Genomic DNA, 26,218 nt, shown 5'->3' on the forward strand with positions numbered 1-26,218 from the left:
TCAGTCTACTTAGTTTTAAGTTCAGACTTTTTTTTCAGCTGCCATGCTAGCAGCCTGAGAGAGTGCCAAGTGGAAAATGAAACATCAACCAGGTCAAAAATTAGTGAACGAGAAAAGAAACAGGCTGCTCTTCCAATCACAGTCTTTGGACTGGAATTGGTATGTATATACATCTGCACAAATATCAGTGTCTAAATTTTCTCGATTTCATAAGCAAAAATAGCATGGAAATTGTAAGGAAATTTTTAATTGATATGTCTATATAATAAAGTCTTTTTGGTGCTGATGAAGTTTTCTACTTCAGATTCTGTTTACTTCGTTATATTTCACCTCACTATGTTTAACATGGTTCATTAATAAAACAGAAGCTAATGGAATAGGGACAAAGAGGTACAAAGAGGAAGAAAAAACAAAAAACAAAACAAAAAAAAACAGATGACGAATTGTGAACTTTCATTATTACTTAATCAGATAGTGAAAAGCAAGTAAGACAAGGAGAGAAGGAAGCAAAACACACCCATGGAAAAAATGAGAGACACATACATTCTGCATTTTGTTAGAAGAAAGAAGTGTTCCTTGGAAGGATATAGAAATCACACTATACTTCTGGCATTAGTCAAAAATGATTCAAATGGCTCTAAGCACTATGGGACTTAACTCCTAAGGTCATCAGTCCCCTAAAACTTAGAACTACTTAAACCTAACTAACCTAAGGACATCACACACATCCATGCCGAGGCAGGATTCAAACCTGTGACCGTAGCAGTCGCGCGGTTCCAGACTGTAGCGCCTAGAACCGCTCAGCCACCCAGGCCGTCGGCATTAGTCAGCTGGTTTACATTCATATTGACTGTATCTTTTAAATAATTTTCCACACTTATTATAATAAATTCTGTCTGATTCCACTTCATGTTTGAAACATACATTGTATATGGGAACTGCAAAAAGACTGAATTCACATAATAAAACATTATCTATTCAGGACATATCTCAAAAGACAAAGCTCCCAGAGATGTTGTTTTAAACATACAGAGGAAAACACACAAGGAAGGCCTAGTTTTCGCAACCAGAGGTTCTTTCTTAAGGATGAGAGCAGAGGAATAAGTCAAAGACAGGTTTGGCATGGGTACATCTACAGCTATATGATTATTCTCCAATTCACAATTAAGTGCCTGGCATTCGGTTCATCAATCCACCTTCAAGCTTTCTCTATACTTTTTCACTCTCGAAGAACAGTGCACAGGAAAAACAAACACTTAAATCTTTCCATGCATGCTCAAATTTCTCTTATTTTATTATGAAGATCATTTCTCCCTTTGTAGGTGGGTGCCAACAAAATATTTTCAAGCACTGAGGAGAAAGTTGGTGATTAAAATTTTATGAGAAGATCCTGGTGCAACAGAAATCACCTTTGTTTTAATGATCCCCACCTCATTTAGTGTATCATGTCCATGTCACTCTCTCCTTTATTTTATGATGATACAAGATGAGCTATCCTTCTTTGGACTTTTTTGATGTCCTTCATCAGTCTTATCTTTTGCATGTCCCATGCCAAACAGCAGTACTCGAGAAAAGGATAGACAGGTGTAGTGTAAGCAGTCTCTTTAGCAGACCTATTGTATTTCCTAATTGTTCCGCCAATAAATCACAGTCTTTGGTTTGCTTTCCCCACAACATTATCTATGTGATTGTTCCAATTTAAGTTATTTGTAATTGAAATCCCTAAATATTTAGTTGAATTTACAGCCTTCAAATTTGTGTGTTTCATCATGTGATAGAAATTTAGCAGACTCCTTTTAGTACTCATATGGATGACTTCACACTTCTCATACCATGTGTCACACCATACAAATATGTGAAACATAATATGGATAAGGAGATAGATCACTCAGACACAAAATTAAGAGGAAGTCACATGATGCATAGAGATTGGGATGTGAAGCTTGTGATAACTTGCATAATACTGAGCCTGTGTTGAATGAGAAATTTTAGCAGGAGAATAGGGAAAAGTTAAGTGATTTCTTGTGTGTTTTGCATCAGCATTAATCAAACCAAAATTCACCTCTTCAATGGCCATGTGCAAAATGGAATGACTGAGAGGTGAAGACAGGCAATTTATTAAAACAACAAAAGACAAGAAACACCATTAAATACAGGGTCTCAGGGCGCTTGGACTGGGCAGATATGGAAGAAATAGGGTCCCCGTGAAGCTGGCGTGTCAGTTAGATCTTCATTTGGCCATTTTACATGCAGAGGTGGCTGTCAGATGCCATCAATCTGCAGTGCTGTGTGTCATGGGTTGCCATTTTGTCCATCAACCCTGGCAGCGGGCAGTGCATGGCAGGTGACTGAAAGCTGTCATGGTTAAATGGCCTGTTCCCTTTGTGCAGGCCAAGAGGATTAGTGCCGTGGTCCATGGGTGAGGCCTGCATGGCTTACACATTCACAATTTACGTAGTAGCATTAGAAGCGGTCGGCTCTCTGGTCAGAAGAGTTCCAGGCCAGGTTTTTTTTAAAAACAGAATTTGCACTTACCAAATAATGATCCTAGCTCCTATGGAAGTAGTCCCCTTAGCTACCTATACACAGTTGCCAAGGTTTTGGAGGTCTTGGAAGCAAGCAGGAAAATTTTCAACTGCAATGCTTGTAAGCTCATTTCTCACAGCCCATTGAATGTCTGCAATATCTGGATGATCTCGTGAAAAAAAGAAAAAATTGCAAGGCAAGAGATTGGGTGAACATAGTGGATGGGGGATGGCAATAACAGAACATCTGGCCACATACTCAGTAACAGATAAAGCAGTATGGAGTCTTGTGTTGTGTGCAGTAAGAACCATTCTTGAGGATGCCTCAAATCAGGATGGTGATGTTGAACTGCTTGTCCCAAACGTTTCAAGACTCTGATGGAAAGAGTTTGGATCACTGTTTGACCTGGAGGAACATACGGATGGCGAACAATCCTTTACTATCAAAGAAAGTGATCAACAATGTCTTTGTTCTCAAAGATTGTTGTTTGACTTTTTTTAAGGCTGGTGATCCAGGACTCTACCATTCAGCACTTGTACATCTACATCTAAATAGATACTCCACAAGTGACCATGTGGTGCATGGCGGAGGGTACCCTGTACCACTACTTGTCATTTCCCCTCCCATTTCACTCGTAAATACAACGAGGGAAAAAGACTATCTGTACACCCCTGTATGAGCCCTAATTTCTTGTATCTTATCTTCTTGGTTCTTACATGAGATGTATGTTGGTGGCAGTAGAATCATTTGGCAGTCAGTATCAAATGCTGGTTCTCTAAATTTTCTCAATAGAATTTCTTCAAAAGAATGTTGCCTTCCCTCCACAGATTCCCATTTGATTTCTCAAAGCATCTCAGTAACACTTACATGTCGTGCAATCCTAATGGTAGCAAATCTAGCAGCCCACCTCTGAATTGCTTTGACGTCTTCCTTCAATCCAAATTGGTAAGGATCCCAAACATTCAAGCATTACTCAAGACTAGGTCACACCAGCACCCTATATGCAGTCTCCTTTACAGGTGAACCACTCTTTCCTAAAATTCTTCCAATAAACCGAAGTCGACCATTTGCCTTTCCTACAACAGTTTTCATGTGCTCATTCCACCTCATACTGCTTTGCAACATTATGCCCAGATATTTAAACGACTTGACTGTGTCAAGCAGGACACTAGTAAAACTAAATCTGAACATTACAGGTTTGTTCTTCCTACTCATCTGCATTAACTTACATTTTTCCACATTCATCGCACCAAGTGGAAATTTAGTCTGAGTCATCTTGTATCTTCCTACAGTCACTCAACTTTGACACCTTACTGCACACCACACCATCATCAGCAAACAGCTGCAGATTGCTACCCACCCTGCCTGCCAAATTATTTATGTATATAGAGAACAACAGTCGTCTTATCACACTTCCCTGGGGCACTCCTGACAATACACTTGTCTCTGATGACCACTCACTGTTGAGGACAACTCATTGGGTTCTATTATTTAAGAAGTCTTCAAGCCACTCACATATCTGCAAAGTTATTCTGTATACTCATATCTTTGTTAACAGCCTGCAATGGGGCACTGCGTCAAATGCTTTCCAGAAATCTAGAAATATGGAATCTGCCTTTTGCCATTCATCCATGGTTCTCAGTATACCATGTGAGAAGAGGGTAAGCTAAGTTTTGCATGACTGATGCTTTCTAAAACCATGACATAAGCTTCTCAGTCTTAAGAAAGTTTATTATGCTCAAACTGAGAATATGATCAAGGATTCTGCAGCAAATAGCAGTTAGGGAGATTAATCTGCAATTTTGCGGGTCCATTCTTTTACCTTTCTTATATATTGAAGTCATCTGTACTTGTTTCCAATTGTTTGGGACTTAGTGTTAGGCAAGAGATTGACGACAAATGCAAGCTAGGTAAGGGGCCAATGTTGTAGAGCACTCTTTGTAAAATCGAACTGGAATTCCAAACAAATCTGTTGATTTATTTGATTTCAAATCTTTCAATTGTTTCTGGAAGTCAGGTATGCTTATTTCTATGTCGCCCATATGGGAGTTCATCCAATGATCAAATGACATACGTTTGTACGGTTCTCCTGTGTGAATGATTTCTGGAACATGAAATTTAAAACTTCGGCTTTTGTTTCACTATCTTCAACTGCCACACCAGACTGGTCAATAAGGGACTGAATGGAAGCCTTAGACCCACTTACAAATATTACATACAACCAGAATTTTCTCGGGTTCTCTGCCAGATTTTTTGCAAAGGTCCGACAGTGCTAGTTGTTGTATGCGTTGTGCATAGATATTTTCACAAATGCATGAATCTCTGTTAACCTATGCTTGTCGTCATTTGTGTGCCCCCTTTTTGAATCTAGAGTGCAGCAGACTCTGCTTCCTCAGCATCCACCGAATTTTGTTATTAAACCATGGCAGGTCTTTTCCATCCCTCATCCACTTAGTAGACATGTAACTCTCCAGACCACAATTTACAATCTACTTAAACTTTGCCCATAATTCCTCTACAGCCAGGATGGAATGTAACAGTATCGTAAAAAGGAAGTTGCTACTCACCATATAGCGGAGATGGTGAGTCACAGATAGGCACAACAAAAAGACTGTCACTAATATTGCTTTCACCAGTAAGGCCTTTGTCAGAATTAGACAGTAAACGCACACATACAGACTCGCGCAAACGCAACTCACCCACACATGACTGCAGTCTCAGGCAGCTGAGGCCACACTATGAGCAGCAGCACTGGCGTTTGATGGGATTAGCAACTGGGTGGGGGTAAGGAGGAGGCTGGAGTGGAGAGGGGGATGGATAGTAGGGTAGGCATGGCGGACAGTGACATGCTGTTGGGGATCGCGGAGGGACGAGGTGGAAAGAGGGTAGGGCAGCTATGTGCAGTCAGGAGGTTAGACGGATGGAGCGGAGAGGTGGGGAGAGGTGAGGGGGGGGGGGGGGGGGGATAGCGGAAAAGGAGAGAAATAAGAAGACTGGATGCAATGAAGGAATGAAGGCTGTGTAGTGCTGGAATGGGAGAGGACAATGACTAATGAAGATTGATGCCAGGAGGGTTACAGGAACTGAGGATATATTGCAGGGAAAGTTCCCATCTGCACAATTCAGAAAAGCTGGCGTTGGTGGCAAGGATCCATATGCCACAGGCTGTGAAGCAGTCACTGAAATGAAGAGGTCTGTGACCGGACTAGAGAAAGTCCTGGGGGGAGGATGTATAGGACAGGTTTTGCTTCTAGGTCTATTATAGGGTTATGAGCCATGAGATAAGGGGCTGGGAGCAGGAGTTGTGTAGGGACGGGCGAGTATATTGTCTCATTTCAGGGCATGACGAAAGCTAGTCAAAACCCTGGCGAAGAATGTAGTCGAAACCCTGGCAGAGAATTTAATTCAGTTGCTCCAGTTGCGGATGATACTGAGTTACGAGAGGAATGCTCCTCTGTGACTGGACTGTGGGACGTTGTGAGGTAGTGGGAGATTGCAAAGATAAGGGACAGAGATTTGTTTTTCTATAAGGTTGGGAGGATAATCATGGTTTATGAAGGATTCAGTGAGACCCTCAGTGTATTTTGATCGAGGGACCACTCCTCACTGCAGATGCGATGAGCACGGGTGGCTAGGCTGAATGGAAGGGACTTCTTGACATGGAATAAGTGGCACTGTCAAAGTGCAGGTATTGTTGGTGGTTAGTGGTCTGATATGTACAGAAGTACTGATGTAGCCATCTTTGAGATGGAGGTCAACAACTAGGAAGGTGGCCTGTAGGTCTGAGCAGGACCATGTGAAGCAAATGGAGGAGCAGATGTTGAGGTTCTTGAGGAATGTGGATAGGGTTTCCTCTCCCTCGATCCAAATCACAAAGATGTCATCAGTGAATTTGTACCAGGTGAGGGGTTTAGGATCCTGGGTGTTTAGGAAGGATTCCTGTAGATGGCCCGTGAATAGGGTGGCGTAGGATGGTGCCAAGTGGGTGCCCATAGCCATACCATGGATTTGTTGTAGGTAATGCCGTCAAAGGAGAAGTAATTGTGGGTGAGGCTATACACACATCAAAAAAGGTTTGGCATCACCCCAGTACCCAGAAATCCCGAAGATACACACTGACTGTGGATATTGTATTACAGACACAGTCCCCAAAGATGTAAAAATCCATGCATGAGCAGTGCCTGTTAGACGGTGGGGGTCTGACAGCCATCAGTTCCAGTCATTCCACCAGGAAGAAGGTACACAGCTCATGTTGTCTGTAGGTCAGCCATGCCTAGACGGTCAATACCACAGTTCGATTGCGTCTGCCCTGTTACTTTGTGCCAGGAAGGGCTCTCAACAAGGGAGGTGTCCAGGCATCTTGGAGTGAACCAAAGTGATATTGTTCAGACATGGAGGAGATACAGAGAGGCAGGAACTGTCAATGACATGCCTCGCTCTGGTCACCCAAGGGCTACTAAAGCAGTGGATGACCACTACCTATGGATTATGGCTTGGAGGAACCCTGAAGCAACGCCACCATGTTGAATACTGCTTTTTGTGCAGTCACAGGACTTTTTGTTACCACTCAAACTAAGCACAATAGGCTGCATGTTGTGTTACTTCACTCCCGACATCCAAGGCAAGGTCCATCTTTGCAACCATGACACCATGCAGTGTGGTACAGATGGGCCCAACAACATGCCAAATGGACCACTCAGGATTGGCATCACGTTCTTTTCATCAATGAGTGTCACTTATGCCTTCAACCAGACAATCACCGAAGACATGTTTGGAGGCAACCCGGTCAGGTTGAATGCCTTAGACACACTGCGAGTGCAGCAAGGTGGAGGTTCCCTGCTGTTTTGGGGTGGCATTATGTGGGGCCGATGTATGCCACTGGTGGTCATGGAAGGTGCCGTAAAGGCTGTACAATACGTGAATGCCATCCTCCAACCAATAGTGCAACCATATCGGCAGCATATTGGTGAGGCATTCATTTTTATGAACGACAATTCACGTGTCCATCACACATATCTTGTGAATGACTTCCTTCAGGATAATGATATTGCTCAACTAGAGTGGCCATCATGTTCTCCAGACATGAAACCTATTGAATGTGCCTGGGATAGATTGAAAAGGGCTGTTTATGGACGACATGACCCACCAACCACTCTGAGGGATCTGTGCTGAAGCGCCGTTGAGGAGTGGGACAATCTGGACCAACAGTGCCTTGAAGAACTTGTGGATAGTATGCCATGACAAATACAGGCATGCATCAGTGTAAGATGTTGTGCTACTAGGTATTAGAAGTCCTGGTGTGTACAGCAATCTGGACCACCACCTTTGAAGGTCTCACTGTATGGTGGTACAATATGCAATGCGTGATTTTCATGAGCAATAATAAGGGTGTAAATGATGTTTATGTTGAACTCTCTTCCAATTTTCTGTACAGGTTCTGGAACCGAGGTGATGCAAAACTTTTTTTGATGTGTGTAGTAGGTCATGGCAACTAGGAAGGAGGTAGTTGGTTTGGAATCTAGTGGGCATTGGGAAAGGTAGTGTTCAATAGTGGTAAGGCCATGGGCATTAGGGATATTAGTGTAAGTGGAGGTGGCATCAATAGTGATGAGCAGGTAAAGGGACAGGAACTGTGGAGAGTCAGTGGAGGGAATGGTTGGTGTCTTGTATATAGGAGGGTAGGTTCCGGGTAATATGATGGAGATGTTTGTCTACAAGAGCAGAGATTCTCTCAGTGGGGGCATAGTGACTGTCCACAAAGGAGTGCCCTGGGTGATTGGATTTATGAATTTTAGGAAGCATGTAGAAGGTGGGAGAATAGGGAGTAGTAGGGGTGAGTAGAGAGATAGACTCTGGGGAGAGGTTCTGGGTAGGGCTTAAGGATCTGAGGAGTGACTGGAGATCCTGCTGGATTTCTGGAATGGGGTCACTGTGGTAAAGCTTGCAGGTGGGTGTATCTGACAGCTGATGAAGTCCTTCTGCCAGATAATCCTAGCAGTTCACGAGGGGATGTGGAGGAGGTTTGGAAATTGTTGTAGAGGGAGTGGACAGTTGTACTCCAAGGTGGGAGTAGGGATTGAGCAGGTTGGAGAGCTTTTTGAGGTGATGTTGTGCCTATTGCTTTAGTTCCTGGAGGGCAAGAGTTTCGATGTGTGTTAAGGGTTCCAGGAATTTGGGATTGCATAGCAGGAGAATTTTGTGGATTGAGAGAAGTTACTGCAAGGATGTTTGGGCTTGGTTGATATGGTTTTGCAGGACTATGTTGGTGAGGGCTAAGGATTGGCAGAATCTGAACATGTGGTGGTCATTTTTTAAGGAGGAATGGCAGCCGGAGATGGGTAATTTGATGGTAAGGCCATTTGGGAGGATTCCATAAGCCAAGCAACAATGCAGGAACAGTATGTGGGACTGGGTTCTGGCTAGGGATAAAGAAACGTTTCTGTATTGATGCACATGGAAGGAGCAAGGATCCATGGTGGTGGAAGAAATGTGAAAACTTACATGAATAACATAGAATTACGTCTGAAAAAATATGACAAAACATACCAACAACACCTCCACTTTGACAGCTGCCACCCATTCGATACCAAGAAGTCCCTTCCATACAGCCTAGCCACCAGTGGTCATTGCATCTGCAGTGATAAGCGGTCCCTATTGAAATATATCGAGGGTCTCACTGAAGCCTTCACAAACCATAATTATCCTCCCAACCTTGTACAAAAACAAATCTCTTATGCCTTATCTTTGCAATCTCCTCCCACCTCACATAGTCCCACTCTCCAGCCACAGGGCAGCATACCCCTTGTAACTCAGTACTACCCAGGATCGGAGCAACTGAAATACATTTTATGCCAGGTTTTCGACTACCTCTCATTGTGCCCTGAAATGAGAAATGTCCTGCCCACTATCCTTCCCACTCCTCACACAGTAGTATTCCACCATCCACCGGACCTACACAACATACTCATCCATCCCTACACAATCCCTGTTCCCAACCCCTTATCTCATGGCTCATACCCCTCTAATAGACCTAGATGCAAGACCTGTCTTATACATCCTCACTACCACCTACTCCAGTCTGGTCACTAACATCACCTATTCCATCAAAAGCAGGGCTACCTGTGAAACCAGTCATGTGATCTGCAAGATAAGCTGTAACCACTGTGCTGCATTTCTATGTGGGAATGACAACCAAAAAGCTGTCTGTCTCCAGGAATGGCCAGTGTCAAACTGTGGCCAGGAAACAAGTGGGCCATCCTGTTGCTGAGCATGCTGCCAAACATGACATCCTCTGTTTCAATGACAGCTTCACAGCCTGTGGCATATGGATCCTTCCCACCAACACCAGCTTTTCTGAATTGGCACAGGTACGAACTTTCTCTGCAATATATCCTACGGTCCTGTAATCCTCCTGGCCTCAACCTTCATTGGTCATTGTCCTCTCCCACCAGCTCCTTCTCTATCCCTATTCCAGCTCTAAACTGACCTCATTCGTACATCACATCCAGACTTTTTACGTCTCTCCTTTTCCACTATCCCCCCCACCCCCCCTCCCCACCTCTCCGCTCCATCCATCTAACCTCCCGACTGCACATAGCTGCCCTACCCTCTTTTAATTTCGTCCCTCCGCATTCCCCAACAGCATGTCACAGGCCACCATGCCTACCCTACTATTCCTCCCCCTCGCCATCCCAGCCTCCTCCTTACCCCCACCAGTCACCACTCTCATCATGCACTGTTGTTGCTGCTCATAGTGTGGGCTCAGTTGCCTTAGACTGCAATCATGTGTGTGTAAGTTGCATTTGCATAAGTGTGTATGTGTGTGTTTGCCGTCTAATTCTGATGAAGGCCTTACTGGCTGAAAGCTGTATTTGTGACAGTCTTTTTGTCGTGCCTATCTGCGGCTTAGCATTCTGCTATTTGGTGAGTAGCAACTTTCCTTTTCACAATATTGTTACATTCCTCTACATCCATCTTACTGTAACTAAGTTATGTCAATTCACTCTCTAAGTGAGATGTTAATAACTGCTTGTCTGCTCTGTCTAGCAGAAACACTCTCCTAGCCTTCTTGAGTGATTCATTAACTTTCATAATTGTAGTTGCTATAATGATATAATTATCGTTAATCCCCGTTTCTATACTGACATTGTTGATAAGGTCCGGGCTATTTGTAGCTATGAGGTCTAAGATATTTCCATTGCATCTAGGTGCTCAAGGCACTTTTCAGAAAATGTGTCCAAAAGTATTTCACAAGACTTTTGTCTGTATCCCTTGCAATGAATCCAGAGACATCCGAGTCTATACTTGGCAGGTTAGAGTCACCTCCAACTAATATTGCATGATTTAAGTATTTACACACCTTTGACTGTAGACTTTCTTTGAATGACTCTAGAACTGTCACAACAGAATTTGTTGTACATGATCAGATGACTTCACTGTCACATGTAACTTTGACCTCAATAGAGACAATGTTTTTGTCAACTGCAATGAACACTCCCCCTCCTGTGACCTCTAATCTGTCTTTCCAATGTACGTTCCATGACTCACTAAATATCTCAGAGCTTTCCACTTTGGGTCTCAGTGAGCTTTCATTCCCAAGAATAATTTGGGTGTGAGAACTTTCCTGGAGGGCAGTAAATTCAGGAACTTTATTGCGAATGCTTTGACAGTTTACTGATAAAATTGTGACAGTTGAAGCGTCTTTATTCTGAACCCCATTTGACTTCCCTAGCTGTGAATCAACTAGCGAGTGTTCTTTAGAGCACTTCAAACTACCGCCTAGCCCAAAAATCCCTCGTGTACACTCCACAAGTACTCTGCTACCCAAGTAGCTGCTTCCATTGTGTAGTGCACCCCTGACCTATCAAGGAGATGCCTACAAATCCCCACAAGGTAACGTAGGTCTAGAAATCTGCAGGCAAGACCATCACAGAGTTGACAAAGCCTTTGGTTGAGATCCTCCATTTGGCTCCAAACCAAAGGACCCCGATCAACTCTGGGGATGATGTTGCATATTGCAGTCTGTACTTTCATCCCACACGTGAGGTCAGCAACCCTCACCACCTCCACCAGCCACCTACACAAACTGAGAATTGTCTCAGAACCCATGCAACAGGCATCACTGGTGCTGACATGAGCCACAACATGCAGACAACTGCACCCTGCACGCTCGATAACCACAGGCAAGACTACCTCCACATCTCAGATGAGGCCCCTCAGCAGACATACCGAGTACACATTGACTTTCTTTCTAGCCCTGAACACTATCTGTTCAAGGGGCTCCATAACATGCCTAACATTGGAGTTTCCAGTAACCCATAAACCCCTCCCCTGCATGTGACTACTCAGATCCTGCTGAAGGACCAGCCATCTATTCACTTACGGGGTGAACGGGTGAGGCCAGGCGGCCAGTCTCCACATTGGCACTGCGCATCCTTGACACAAACATGTTACCACCCGCCATTCACCCTGCTGTGAGGGCTGATCCACTATGTCGTGTGCTCTGGGAGGTGCCTTGGAAGCAGAGCCTGCAGGCAAAACAAGTGAGAGGTGTCCTATGTTACATGCTATATTGTCCACCACCATTACACCCCAGTGGCCTGAAGGTGATTGACCATAGTCAACAACAGCAACACAGTTCATGAACGGCAGCCAGCTCCTCTTGCATCTGCACACAGCATGCACACATCCTATCTGACCTATCAATAACAGAAGAAATGAACTATAAAAGCAGACAATCCTAGATAAGTGACATGCTACCTTGTTGTGTCACCAATGGATGCAGATGTGTTAATGAGCAGTTGCACTAAAAACTGAATGAATTTTCACTTACAGAAATGTGATATTAACCCCCTTAAACAGAGAAGCATGTACAAAATTTAATAAATATGCTATGTGAAAAACACAGAAAAGGATAAACACTTAATAAATGAAAAGCACCAGTTTGATTTTGTTCCACAGTATTACTTTTATTGTGTTAACCGGTTTTCGGCTTACAAGGCCATCTTCAGGCATTCACTGAGTATTGTCACCAAAGGAGTTACAATGTTTGCAGATAACATTGGAAGAGAAGTAACATGTCTAGACTGAAGCAGAAACATACAGTAAGTAACATATTTGACAGTGTGGCGGTAATGCAATGAAAAAGTAAAAAATTGCACAGTAAATAAATAAAATTATAAATATAAGAACTGACCGAAGATTCTGTTAACACTCTGTAGATGTACTCGTATCACAGCCGAGAGCTGGAGCCTGACTGACTGGCTTACTAAATAAATGGACAGTTGCTTTCAAAACAAAACAAATAAGCATCTACTGTGCTACAGACTGAATGAATTTACATTTACAAAAACCCAAGATTAACCCTCTTAAATAGAGAAACACGTGTGAAATTTAATAAATATACTATGAGGAAAACACAGAAAAGGATAAACTCTTAACTTGTTGTTCTGTAGATGCACTTGTATCGCAGCCAAGAGCTGGAGCCTGACCTTGAAGCTTTGTGTGAGGGTCACAACTTTCATCCCCAGCAAAAATCTTTGACCAAAATATGGGATCATGCCTGGCTCTATGCAGTAGTTCAGCAGATATCCTTTGTCTTTCCCCTTTCTGTTCATTTGTTAGTGTGTGAGAAACAAATTTTGTGTTAAGTTTCCATTTCCCTAAATCTTTGCATAAAATGTGATTTAAATTAAGTTCCTCTGATATCGCATGGACAGATACATTATGGTCTTCTTGCAATAACTTAACTTGCCCCATATTTGCATTGGTATGTGCTGTTGATAGGCGACCAGCTGTGAGATCATCTTGCAGCTGTCACAAAACCTTTTGTGCCACTCAAAAACATGACTTCTTGAAAGTGCCTCATCTGCATATGCTTGCTTGATGTTGTCTGTGTTTCACTAGGGCTTTTCGCGAGCTTAACACAGAACTTAATGTTCACCTTTTGATCACAATCAGCATCTATTGTGCCACCATAACTAATGCACCAAGAACCCAAACAGTGTGTTTCTAAGCACAACCCTGCCACCACACACACACACACACACACACACACACACACACATACTTGGTAACATAAAAGCAACATTTGTTCCTGTTTAGTATTACAAACTCAGAAATAAAAAATAAACTGTCCTGGAACTTTTCTGACCAAGGGAGTATTTGAACCAGTTAACAATGGTCATGAGAATGACTCATTGGTAACAGAGTCATTATTCGTATCAGTATTGGGATCATGCTGGAAAAGCAGCGTCAGATGAGAGTCAGAAGACTGGCTTTAGATAAGAAAACAAAGTTTAATTGTTATAAGAATAAGCATTGGACTGGGATTAAATCCAGCAGATTGGAATGGGATTTAAAACAACATGGAGTAAATTGAAGTCACCATGGTATCAGATCAGCATCAAGGGCAAGTGCAGACCAAGTCCTTACTACCAAGTCTTGGGATGAAGTCCTAACGTGAAGTCTCCTGAAAGACTCATTATGAAGTCTTGCTCCTCACTGGATGTTTCCACCAGAAAAGTTCATGAAATGTTGGTCATCAAATCACATCACGCTACCAAAAACAATCCTTTCACTTTCCAGCTCTCTGATTCTGATCCAGGTCTTCCCCTCTTAAACTCCCAGAGCACTGAAATTTTGTCATTGCAGCTTATCAATGGCTGATGACACATCAGTTCCAGGCAATAGACAATTCCTCCTGGGCAGTTCTCTTCCTCTTGATTCCTCGTCACAGGATGCCAACTTTCTTCTGAAAACCAGCAGGATTTTCGCTTACTCAGATCCATCAAGCATTTTCAAGGTTCTGTTTGAGAAGATAATGGCTTTCAGTGTTTTGCAAACAAGCTAACCCCTCAAGGAGTCTTCAGGTGCTTTACAGAGGTGCAAGTTTAAGTGAAAGAACGTTTTTCCCTAGTGTAGAAAGCTGGCTGTGACTAGTCCCTTCTGCCAATCGTAAGCCTTTCACAGTAAGATATCGTCACTGAGAAATAGTGCTCTTCTTGGCATACACACATTATGCATTATTTGTGTTTTAAGGAAGGATTTCCACAGATCACCAACAAGTACTTCATGGTTCCTTTTGTGTATAAAGCCAGTTCATCCCAGGCACTATCTATTATACTTTGGCATTTACTACAGGTTCTATGTAATTCCATTTGTGGCATTAATATAATTAAACAAGTAACTACCTGCCTCCTGTTATCCATAGGTGAATAATTTCCCACTTATGTGCAGCAGACTGTATCAAGTGCAAATAATATGATATAAAACAGGGAAGGGGGTGACATTACACTAAACAGGCCCCTCCTCCTGAAAAGCAGAACCGAATTATGTGTGCGCAAACGACAGGTAGGGAAATGTGGAACAACTAAACAGTGCAGGATAAAAAATATTGCAAGCATTATGCACTTATGTAGAAATTTCCTGGAAACTTCCTCACACTGTAGTGTTTGTACCATACTAACAAAATTCCTTTGTAGGAAGATTCCATAAACTGTTCTGCAGGACAGAAAATGGATTGTTGTGAAATGTTAGCCATCTTACAACTTATGAATGACAATACACACAGTGAACAGTTGACCATCTTATCCCTTATGATTGTATGACTGTGTTTATTTTATTCACAACATGATGTTTCACAGTAGTATATTTGAAAATGTTGTTTTCTTTCCTATTGTTGAAGGAGATGAGGCAGTTGTAAGTAAAAATTAATCAGCTGTATCACTCTTTTAGGTTGAGAAGTTCTACTCAAAGCAGTATTCAGACAAGGAGGAGGGTTTGCAGCAGTTGAAAGATGTGCTTCGGGCATATGCATCTGGAGAGAAACATCCTGAGCAACCAACTGCTTCACCAAACAAAATCGCAAGGGCTGCAATTTTTTTATTACACAGGGCACTCAGGGATAAGGTATATTCCGTCTACAGTTTGGCAGCTGAAAATATTAGGCTGTTTTTCTCAGAATTTGTTCCTACCAGGTAAAAATTAAATGTGTTCTTTACATAATTTATTATTGGAAATTATCTTTAGTTGTTCATACAGTGTAAAGATAAAGCTTACACACTCTAGTTTTAAAATGGTAAGTACAAAATACATGTTAAGAAATTTTCATTGTTTTAAACAACTTTTACCCAGGCCATAAAAGATATAAATAATAAATGTAATCGTGATATATGTGTAACAGATCTTCATATTTTTGTGTGTGAGTTCATCATCAAGAACTTAAAATGAATAAATACATCAAGTTGACTCGTAAATAATTCAGATAAATTACTTTTCTGTTTAATGTCATTGCCAATTTGCAGGAAAAGTAAATCATTAATATGACAATATTTTCAACATTTCTATTTACTGTCATTCCACCGTAGTTCTGATGTGTAACTCACCTCTTAACAAGAATATCTACACTGGAAATGGGCAAGTGGAATGAGCAATGTGTAGGACTTGCCTGTCACAGTCTAGCAAGAACCTCTTTAAGCACTTACTATGTTATTGGTAACTTCACAACACAGTTATTCTGTCTTCAGAGGTGTCTAGCTAATGACTGCCTGAATCATTTATGGTATGCTTAAATGATGTGGTAATATAAGAAAAGTTACTTTATTATTCTTTGCAAAACTATTCATTATTTCATAAAGTGGTGATGTATGACTGACAGCAAAGCTGTAATCGGAAAACAAACTGGAATTCTGTTTCCCTAACAACTCTTCCATCCTGGCAGGAACATATGTGCCAATAAAACAAGAGTTGGCAATCCTGAAACACTGTACCTATAAATATATCATAAGGAGAAGCCATCTATATTCCAATATCCACAAAATTTATAACCCAACATCTTCAAGAGAAATGTCATCAAACATCATCAAAAGAAATAATTAAATTCATAATAATAATGAGAAATTTGTTACCGGGTATGTATTTTCAGGAACTAACATGCAGTTTACATGAGAGACATTGCTAAATAGGAAGGTGGCATGACAGCGTGCAGTGTTCCTACTGAGAAATACATGAGCTTTTTATCCTCTGGTGAATATTGATCTGTATGTTGCAAGTTAGGTAATGGATATCAGACATTGGATGATTAAAGATAAGACATGGCCATTATGGAGCCAAAACCTGGCAATATGATGATGAATTTTACAAAGCCAATGCCTAATTGAGATGAAAAAGTGAGGTGTAATTTTCCCACTTCTTGGATAGCAATGTTACCTTGTCAATAATTAATAAAGTTTGCAGACATCCCACAGAGTTGATGAGGACTTCTGTTGAAAGTGCCATGTTGAGGAGAAGTGTGAACCATAATGCCTGAAAAAATACACTGTTGCAATCTCCAGATAGTAATTCCTTGTGCTTTGTGTAGTCACTCTTCTTAAGCACCTCCTTCTTCTTTCTGTGAGGAAAAAATGCATCCAGAATTGTAAACATTTATAATAAAACCCTGCAAGTAAAGGCAAGAGATCAACAGAGACAGGGATATAGCTTGGAATAAACAAAAGTTTGTTTGCAAAGTAACTAAAAGTATTGTATGAAGAAAAATGATCTAGAGAGAAAAAGTTTGGAAGAAGAAAAGAGGGGCAGAACGAAATACACTATAATTAAAGACATTATAGCGTTAATAAAAAGCAGATATTATAATATTCTTACATCATTATTTACTTTGATTTTGTTTGACTTGCAGCCTCACTTATTAACTACTGTAACATAAATTATCCTTATTAAATGGACAAACAATAACCTAGAATTATTTACTGGACCAAATAAATAAATGAATAAATAAAAAGAGTGGGGACAAATAGGAGGACCATACACAATACCTAGGACAGTGTAAGATAGAAAAAAAATACATGTCAAGCTTCACAAGAGTTAAATCAGAAAAAGTTTGTATTAGAAAGAAAGAAAAAGATTAAATAAAATGAAATATACAAGAAAGAATGGAGTAAACTTAAATGGTTGCAAATCCATTTTAAATAAAAAAAATAGTGTTAAATTTTTCACATATGTGAGTCTTATTTGCACCTTACAATGTGTCCTAAAGAAATATGACCATGATTAAAATTCCAAAATAAATATTACAGTAGAGCGTCGATTATCCGAAGTAATTGGGGGACATGGGTGTTTGGAAAACTGGTTTGTTTGGATAATCAAACTGTACATGTTCATTTGCCAAAAAGAAGTACTGTACAGTAAATTTATTCATAAAAACAGGCATCTCTTTTAGTATTACAAAGTAACATACAAAGGCAACTTCAGTAGAAACATATAGTATGTGGCACAGTTTATTAAACAAAAATATATAAATATTACATATGCATTTTGCATGAACAATACACACAGTATACAAAATTAACATTTAAAAAAATCCTTTGTTTTGGTCTGTCTAAGCAAGTCTACATGCTTATGAGCAGCTAAGTCACATACTTTTTTCATTACAGATATCTGAAACTGGTCACTTTCATCTTGGGCTTCAAATCATTGCAAGGCAGTATCTAAACAAGTGAATGCCTCAGAAGCTGTTGGTATACTTTCATCTTCACTTTCTGGAGTACTGATTGATGAGATGCTGGCGGCGTCATCTTTATCAGTGACGACATTTACAATCTCGCTGTCCTGCATGATTTGGTGTCCTGGATCTGCATCGTCAATATTCATTCATTCATGAACATCTTCTTCATCACATTCGTGGCAATCTATTTCTTTTAGCATACCGAGAATTTCGGACATATCATTCTGCTCTTCATTTTCAATCATACCTTGTGAATTTTCTTCTGTGTCCAAAATTTTATTTCAGGCTTTCTCCAAACTCTCTTCCTTTACACTATTCCATGCTGCGCTGATCATGTAGGATGCGTCTTTCAAGTCAATATTCTTATGATTTCTTAAGAGACTTTCTTCTCCATCCTCTTCTCTTTCTAACAATAACTTACGCAACAATTCTTTCCTGTAATATCATTTGAAAGTCTCAATAATGACTTGATCCATGGGCTGTAATAAGGAGGTTACGTTAGGTGGAAGAAATATTACCTTTATGAACTCATCTTTTTTGTTTAAAATATCACATGACGGATGAGTTGGTGCATTGTCAAGGAGAAGTAGTGTTTTCTCCCTCTTCCCATTCTTTAGCTGATGAGCTTTTACAGAGGGTACAAAAACGTCCAGAAACCACTTCATAAAAATCGTACTATCCATCCAGGCACTCTTTTGTGAGGTGTACACAACAGGCAAGGCTGATATATTAACGTGCTTGAAACAACGCAGCTTTTTGCTTTTACCAATGACGAACATAGGCAGTCGGTGACTTCCAGTAGCATTAGCACAAGCCAAAGCTGTAATACAGTCCTTGCTTGTTTTAGGACCAGGTGCTGCTAATTCATGATGTGAAACAAGAGTTTTTCTCAGTAAAGCTTTCCAGTTAAGTCCAGTTTTGTCAGCATTGTAAACGTTTTTGAGAGCATAATCTTCTTCCCTTAATACGTCCCTTAGTTTTGAAAGAATCAGCTGCTGAAGAATCAGCCGACAGTTTTTCTCCCTGTATTGTAAGCTCACGAATGCCGAGTCTTGGCTTGAAGTATTTTAACCAGCCCGTGCTCACTTTTAAGTTCGAAGGCCCTCCAAGTTTTTCGTTGAACTGCATTGCCTTCTCACACAGAATGGGACCTGAGATAGGTTCTCCTTCCAATCTGTTTTGTGTAAACCACTTGTAAACAGCATCATCTAGATCTGTGTTAGTGGCGAGCTTCATAGTTTTATGGCTTGTTGATCCATCAGTAGAATCAAGCATAGCTATAAAATTTGCTATGCTCCTCTTTTGGTTTTTTATATCTGTAATTGTCGACTTTCCCACCTTGTACTCACTGGATAAAGTGGTTGCAGATTCACCTTCTTCTAACCTTTTAATAATCTCGTACTTGTCCCTCATAGAAAGGACAACACGTTTACGTTTAAGCATTTTGTATCATCAAGTTCACTTCTTCACGCAGCAGCACACAAGTGGTCGTAACAGAGAACAGAAGGTGACTGTTTGCACCATGAGAAGCTCTTCTTGGGGGCGCGCAATCCTTCAAACTGTGTGGAGCAGCATGCCTCAACTCTAAGCTGGTGCAGCTGTTGCTGTGAACAGCTTTGATACTGCCGCTACTTCTACTGCGAGTGCCAAGCCGACAAAAGTGTGCTGATTGTTGAAACACAGCGACTGGCGGCTTGGCCGGTCAGGAGCACCTTGTGAAGGCCCCATTAGAAGCAATGTTCCGCCAGCGGTGGCCCTGTTCGGTGACTACTGTGGGAAACTTGGTTTGGGAATGAGGGGGATGATGGACGGTAGGGTGGGAGAGTAACAGGTATGAGCGAGTACACAGTTTGGTTAAGCGGTCGTTTGTTTGACCGACGTTTGGATAATCGACGCTCTACTGTATTCCAAATAACTTGGAAATTTGAACATAAGAAAATGTTTCAGGTTAAATTTCATCACTTACAGTTTATTCAGTAGTTCTGCCCCACAATAAACGTCATTGGTGTAGAAATTAGTGTCAGTGTCATTGAGAAACAGCCGAAATCACTTAGATTGAACAAGTTCCCATGGCCTGATAAAATTCCCATCTGTTCTACATGGAATCTGCAACTGAATTAGCCCCTCTCTCAACCATATTCTACCATAGATTCATCAAACAAAAATATTTACCCACTGGTCACAGTCTTTTACAAGAGAGGTATCAGAAAGTGATCCATAAAGTTTATCATTCAGTATCATTAACATCCATCTGTTTCATAATCTCACAACACATTGTAAGGAACAGAACATCATGCAGCATACATTCCAAAAACATCAATCACGTGAAACTGAACTAATTTTTCTCACATTATATATTGAGTGTGACAGAGTGAAGCAATCAGGTGGATGCAGTATTTCTTGACTTCTGGAAAGCATTTGATTCAGTACCACATCAACACTTACAAACTAAAATATGATCATATGGGTTATCAAATGAAATTTGTGACTGGATTGAGGATTTCTTGACAGGGAGGATGTTACATGTTATCTTGGTTGAAAGGGTCATCAACGGAGGTAGAAATAACTTCAACCTTGCCCCAGGGAAGTGTGTTGGGGCCCATTAATGATCCAGCAGACAATATTAATAGTAGCCTGCAGATTATGCAGTACTGTCTGGGGGTAAAAAAAAGTTTCATAAATATGCATTGAAACCTTTATGACATTCGCAAGTGGTATAAGAAATGGAAATTTGCTTTAAATGCTCAGAAAAATAAAACTGTGCACTGCACAAAATGCAAAAATGTAGTACACTAAAACAATACCAGTGAGTCACAATTGGCATCAGTCATCTCCTGCAAACATTGAGGTGTAACAGTTTTTGGAGATACAGAGTGGAATGCTCACACAGGCTCAGTAATAGGTAAAGCAAATGGCAGACATTGATTCATATGCAGAATACTGGGAAAATGTATGCAGTCCATGAAGGAGATTGCTTACAAAATACTCAAGCCGCCCATCCTGGATCACATTCCATATAGGAATAACAGTGGGTATGGAATGCATACAAAGAAGGGCAGCATAACTGGTCATAGATTTGTGTGACCAAGTGGACAGTGTCACTGAGATGCTGGAAAACCTGAACTGGCAGAAGTTGAAGACACATGCCAACAGTCCTGTGAAAGTCTATTCACAAAGTTTCATGAACTGGTATTAAATGGGCAATCTAGGAATATACCGTAGACCCCTACATATCACTCCAATGTGGATCACCTTCAATCTAAACATTGAAGAAGATAAAAATAAAAGAAATGTTCAAGAGTGCGATTAAAATATGAGGTGGAAGGATAACAATGACAAGATTTTATGATCACATTGCTAACTTCTGTGAAAGTGAAGAAGAATTATAATATCTGTTGAATGGAATGAACAGTCTAATGAGAACAGAATGTGGACTGAGAGTAAACCAAAGAAAGACAAAAGTAATTAGGAGTATCGGAAATGAGAACAGCGAAAAACTTAACATCAGGGTCAGGGATCACAAAGTAGATGAAGTTAAGGAATTCTGATATCTAGGCAGCAAAATAATCCATGGTGGGTGGAGCAAGGATAACATAAAAAGCAAACTAGTACTGCCAAGAGAAGTTTGCTAGTATCGAACAAAGGGCTTGATTTGAGGAAGAATTTCTCAGAATGTACATTTGGAGTACAGCATTGCATGGTAGTCAATCATGAACTGTGGGAAAACCAGAACAGAAGAGAACAGGAGCATTTGAGAGATGGTGCTACAGAAGACTGTTGAAAATTAGATGGACTGACAAGGTAAGGAATGAGGAAGTTCTCCACAGAACTAGCGAGGAAAGAAATACATGGAAAACACTGACAAGGAGAAGGGACAGAATGATAGGATGTCTGATAAGACATTAGGGTATTATTTACATGGTACTGGAGGGAGCTGCAGAGGGTGAAAACTAGAGGGAGAGAGGTTGGAAAAAATCAAACAAATAATAAAGGACGTAGGTTGCAATTCCTGGTCTGAGATGAAAAAGTTGGGGCAGGAGAGGAACTCATGGCAGGCAAGTCAAATTATTCAAAAGACGGATGACTTAAAAAAGGACCATGAAAGCAAGCTTAGTCTAATTATAGTAAAAACAGAGACACTCTAGCAATCATTCTTTCCCTAAAGCCATGCTTGAATGGAATGAGAAGAAACATTCATAAGTATTACAATGACAAATAACCTCTCCCATGCGCTTCACAAAGCTTTGCAATGTATGGATGTGGATGCAGATATTCTTTCAATCATAGCTCAGTTCTGCCTTTCTCATGTATTACTCCATTTAAATACGTAAATATGGCTGTATATTTAGATTAATTGATAAAGAGTACAGTCTGAAAATAATTTGGGTGCAGTTACAAAGTTTGGTTGAAAATGTTCGAACTGTTTTCAATGATCAGGTCAGTTACTGTTGCACAAAATGTTCTCAGAAAAATTATAAGTAATTCTAATAAAAATCTCTCACTTGACTACAATGTATGGTACTTTGCCCTTCTCAAACAAAATTAAATCTATCAAATATAAACTGAAAATTGATACACTCAATATCCTCATTCTCACCAACAAATGTAAAGAACTAGCAGATCTTATGGACAGGCCTAAGCTCAGGGTATTGGGGTTATGTGAGACAAAGTGAAAAAGCTATGGGAAGAAACTACTGAGAAATGGATATGTGCAATATTGGAGTGATAACAGCAATGAATCCAAAAATGGAGTTGGCCTCATCCTCCATAAAGATATAGACATATAGACAGACTCATCCAGATGAGCCAGATTACCCAAAACTGAGAAAGGGAGAGTAGAAGAAGAGTGGCCCTTATTCAAGAAAACCCTTGTTAGAGAACCCACAGACATCTGTGGGAAAAAAGTGCCATGAGAAGGAAACACCTTGGTGGAACGATTGGGTAAAGACAGCAGTAAGAGATAGGAACATACTGAAAAGAAAATTAGACCATGAAAAACAGAAAACAGATGATAGACAAAATGAATCAGCAATTGAACATCTAGCTCAGGAATACTGGGGAAAGAAACTAGAGATAGAGGAAGACTGTTAGGGAAGTAGGCAATTACTATACAAAGTACTAAACAGTAAACAAAATCAATATGTAAATGTCCCTGCCCTGGAAACAGATGACGGTAACTTAATATGAACAGAGGAAGGGATCAGGGATGAAATAAAAAGGTACTTTAACATGGTGCTAAATGGAGATGGGGACAACACTGTCATCAACGATTGTAGAGTAATTAATGAAGTCCAAACCAACAGATGCCCATTAATATGGTGTGGGGTAGAAACAGCATTAAAGAGAATGTGGAATGGAAGGTCGACAAGCTGTAATGGTCTCAGCTCACACATGATAAAGGCAGTTGGAATATTAGGCTTAAATTGGCTATTAGAGTGTTGTCATTGGTATGGAAAGGAGTCATCATCCCTCTGTTCAAGAAGGGCAATCGATGAAAATGTGGAAATTATAGAGGCATCATGCTGCTGTCACACACCCTGAAGCTGTTAGAAAAGATCATAGAAATGATCATTAGAAAGATAATAAAACCTTCACTCGAGGAAGAACAATGTGGATTCAGGAAAGACCGAAGTACTATGGATCTTATTTTTGCAGTAAGAATGCTGAAAGAAAAGTACTGGGAATGTGGAAGAAATCTTGTGATTGTGTTTGTGAACATTGAAAAAGCGTATGACAGTGTTCAATTGAAACAAGAAATGGGAATATTTGGAAGATAAAGTCAAGATACTGTACCAAAAGTGTTACAGCTGTGTCCAGATGGGCAATGGATGATCAGTATAGTTTGAAACAAAGAGAGGTGTCCAACGAGGAAGTGCCACCGTGTCACCACTCCTGTTTATAATAGTAATGGACATCATCATAAAATCTATCAAGAAAATAGACAACGAAACAAATGTCCTGGTTGTTGCTGATGATTTGATAGTATGGGGAGAGGCAGAAGCTGAAGCATAGAAGAAACATAATTATTGGAACAACACTGTAGTTAGACTGTTCATGTTTACATCGCACTTCACTTAGCGTAGACCGGGACTGTGTCCTAGGCATGCCCAATGTTAACTGACTGGGCACGGCCCGTGCTGCCGGAGTTGTTGTTGTTGTTGTTATGCCGGTAGAGGTCACCTCTGAATTCTCGTGTGCCCTCTGGTGGACGGGACTCTACTTGCGGCAACTACCGTCCGTGACGCGCTGTGCCGATGTGCGCCTCCCGCGATCTTTCTGGTGGCTACTGCACTCCTCCTCCTTCGGGGGGTGAAGCCACTGTGATCCACTGCGTCGGAAGGTGGAGCGTCGGGCAGGAGCGATGACCTCCACATCTATTGGAAGGCCGGAGTCGAGGGGATCTGCCAACCCTCGAGCCGGAACCTTCGAATACGGCTGGAAGTGACCCACACGAAGAGGCCCCCGTTGTCCCACAACCGGAGCCCAGGACAAAACGGGTGACAAGCTGTCGAACCCCGGATCCTGTTCCACCTCGGGAGGGGCAAGACCCAGTGGCGGGGACGATGGGGAAGGGACGACCACAGGGGAACCAGCCTCCTGAGAAACCGGGCCTGTGAGGGGGACCGGCTCTCGCTGGGGCATCTCGAACGATGGCGATGCCGGTGCTGGAGCTGCTGGAGGCTGCCAAGGCTGGGAACCATCGTAGTGCGGCGGAGTCACAGCGGGGAGAGGCGGTAATGTCCCCTGAGAAACCAACACGGGTGCCGGCAATGGGGAAGCCGGTGCCCGAGGGGTCTGAGGGTGGGTGCCCAAACATGGACATAGCTGATTTTGGTGACGACGTACCACCCGGTCCCCCGCCTGCAAGGTATAGAGCCGGCGGCCATTTCGGCACAGGACCACCGCCGGTATCCAACGTGGATTGCGACCAAACCCACGGGCCCAGACCGACATACCCAGTGGAAAGCCAGGTACTCCGCTTTGCGAAGACTGGCGAGGACCAGGCCGGAGGAGGTGCAGCAGAGTCCTAGGTTGACGCCCATGGAGGAGCTCTGCGGGGCTGCGTTCTCCCATTGGTGTGGTCCGGTATGCCGTCAGGAAAAACGTCAATGCTTCCTCCACAGGAAATTCGTGCACATACTTTTTCATCTGCATCTTAAATGTGTGCACCATATCCTCGGCTTCCCCATTTGATTGTGGATGGAAGGGGGGAGAGCAAACGTGCCGAATACCGAAGCGCCTACAAAAATCCTGGAAGGTCTGCGAAATAAACTGCGGTCCATTGTCCGAGACCAGGGTGATTGGCAGACCTTCCACAGAAAAGATTTTTGCTAGTGCCTGGATTGCAACTTCTGAAGTGGTTGAGGAGCAGCGAACCACATATGGGAATCGGGAATAAGCATCAATGACAATGAGCCAAAAGCCATTGAGAAACGGGCCCGCAAAATCGATGTGAACACGTTCCCATGCTTGGGTTGCCGGCGGCCATGAAGAGAACGCTGCCCTGGGAGATGCCTGTTGGCTCGCACACTGGGAACAGGCGGCCACCAAGTGCTCAATTTCTCTGTCAATACCGGGCCAGTACACATGTCTGCGAGCCAAGGTTTTAGTACGGGAAACACCCCAGTGCCCTGCATGTAATAACGTGAGGACCTCCCTTCGTAAACTTGCAGGAACAACCACGCAAGGAGCTGTATCATCAGTAGCCAGAAGGAGAACTCCTTCCAAGACCGAGAGGCAGTCTCGTAGAATAAAATAATTACGAAGAGGGTCCGAGGCCCGGCCCGGAGTGCGGGATAACCACCCCTGCTGAATGAGGCGAACTACTTGCCGGAGAACCGGGTCAGCTGCCGTTTCCCTGGCGACTCGAGAACTAGTGATCGGGAAGCCATCAACCGCTTGGCGGGACACCACATCCAAATGAAAACACATAATCTCCTCTCGATCGAACGTAGGATCCGGGCCCACCGGAAGACGGGAAAGAGCGTCGGCGTTGGCATGCTGTCCGGTAGGGCAAAAATGAATGTCATAATGGTACTTAGAGAGGAACAAGGACCAGTGCTGTAGTCTGTGGGCCGCCCTATCCAGAATCTGAGAGGCAGGGCAAATAACGATATTAACAGCTTATGGTCAGTGATTAACTGAAACTTCGTGCCATCCAAGAAAGGGTGAAACTTGGTAACAGCGTAG

General features: G+C 41.9%; 1 protein-coding gene across 1 annotated transcript in view; it reads left to right on the plus strand.

The window, feature by feature from the left end:
* LOC124619660 (centrosomal protein of 104 kDa) overlaps positions 1-26,218 on the plus strand; it is a 445,308-nt gene that overhangs the window by 356,431 nt on the left and 62,659 nt on the right. The window contains exons 8-9 of the mRNA XM_047146190.1: positions 39-159; positions 15,262-15,503. Of these exons, the coding sequence (XP_047002146.1) occupies positions 39-159; positions 15,262-15,503 (363 nt within the window). The remainder of the gene's footprint in view (positions 1-38; positions 160-15,261; positions 15,504-26,218) is intronic.

Source organism: Schistocerca americana, chromosome 6 (assembly GCF_021461395.2).
Source record: "Schistocerca americana isolate TAMUIC-IGC-003095 chromosome 6, iqSchAmer2.1, whole genome shotgun sequence".
Lineage (NCBI taxonomy): Eukaryota > Metazoa > Arthropoda > Insecta > Orthoptera > Acrididae > Schistocerca > Schistocerca americana.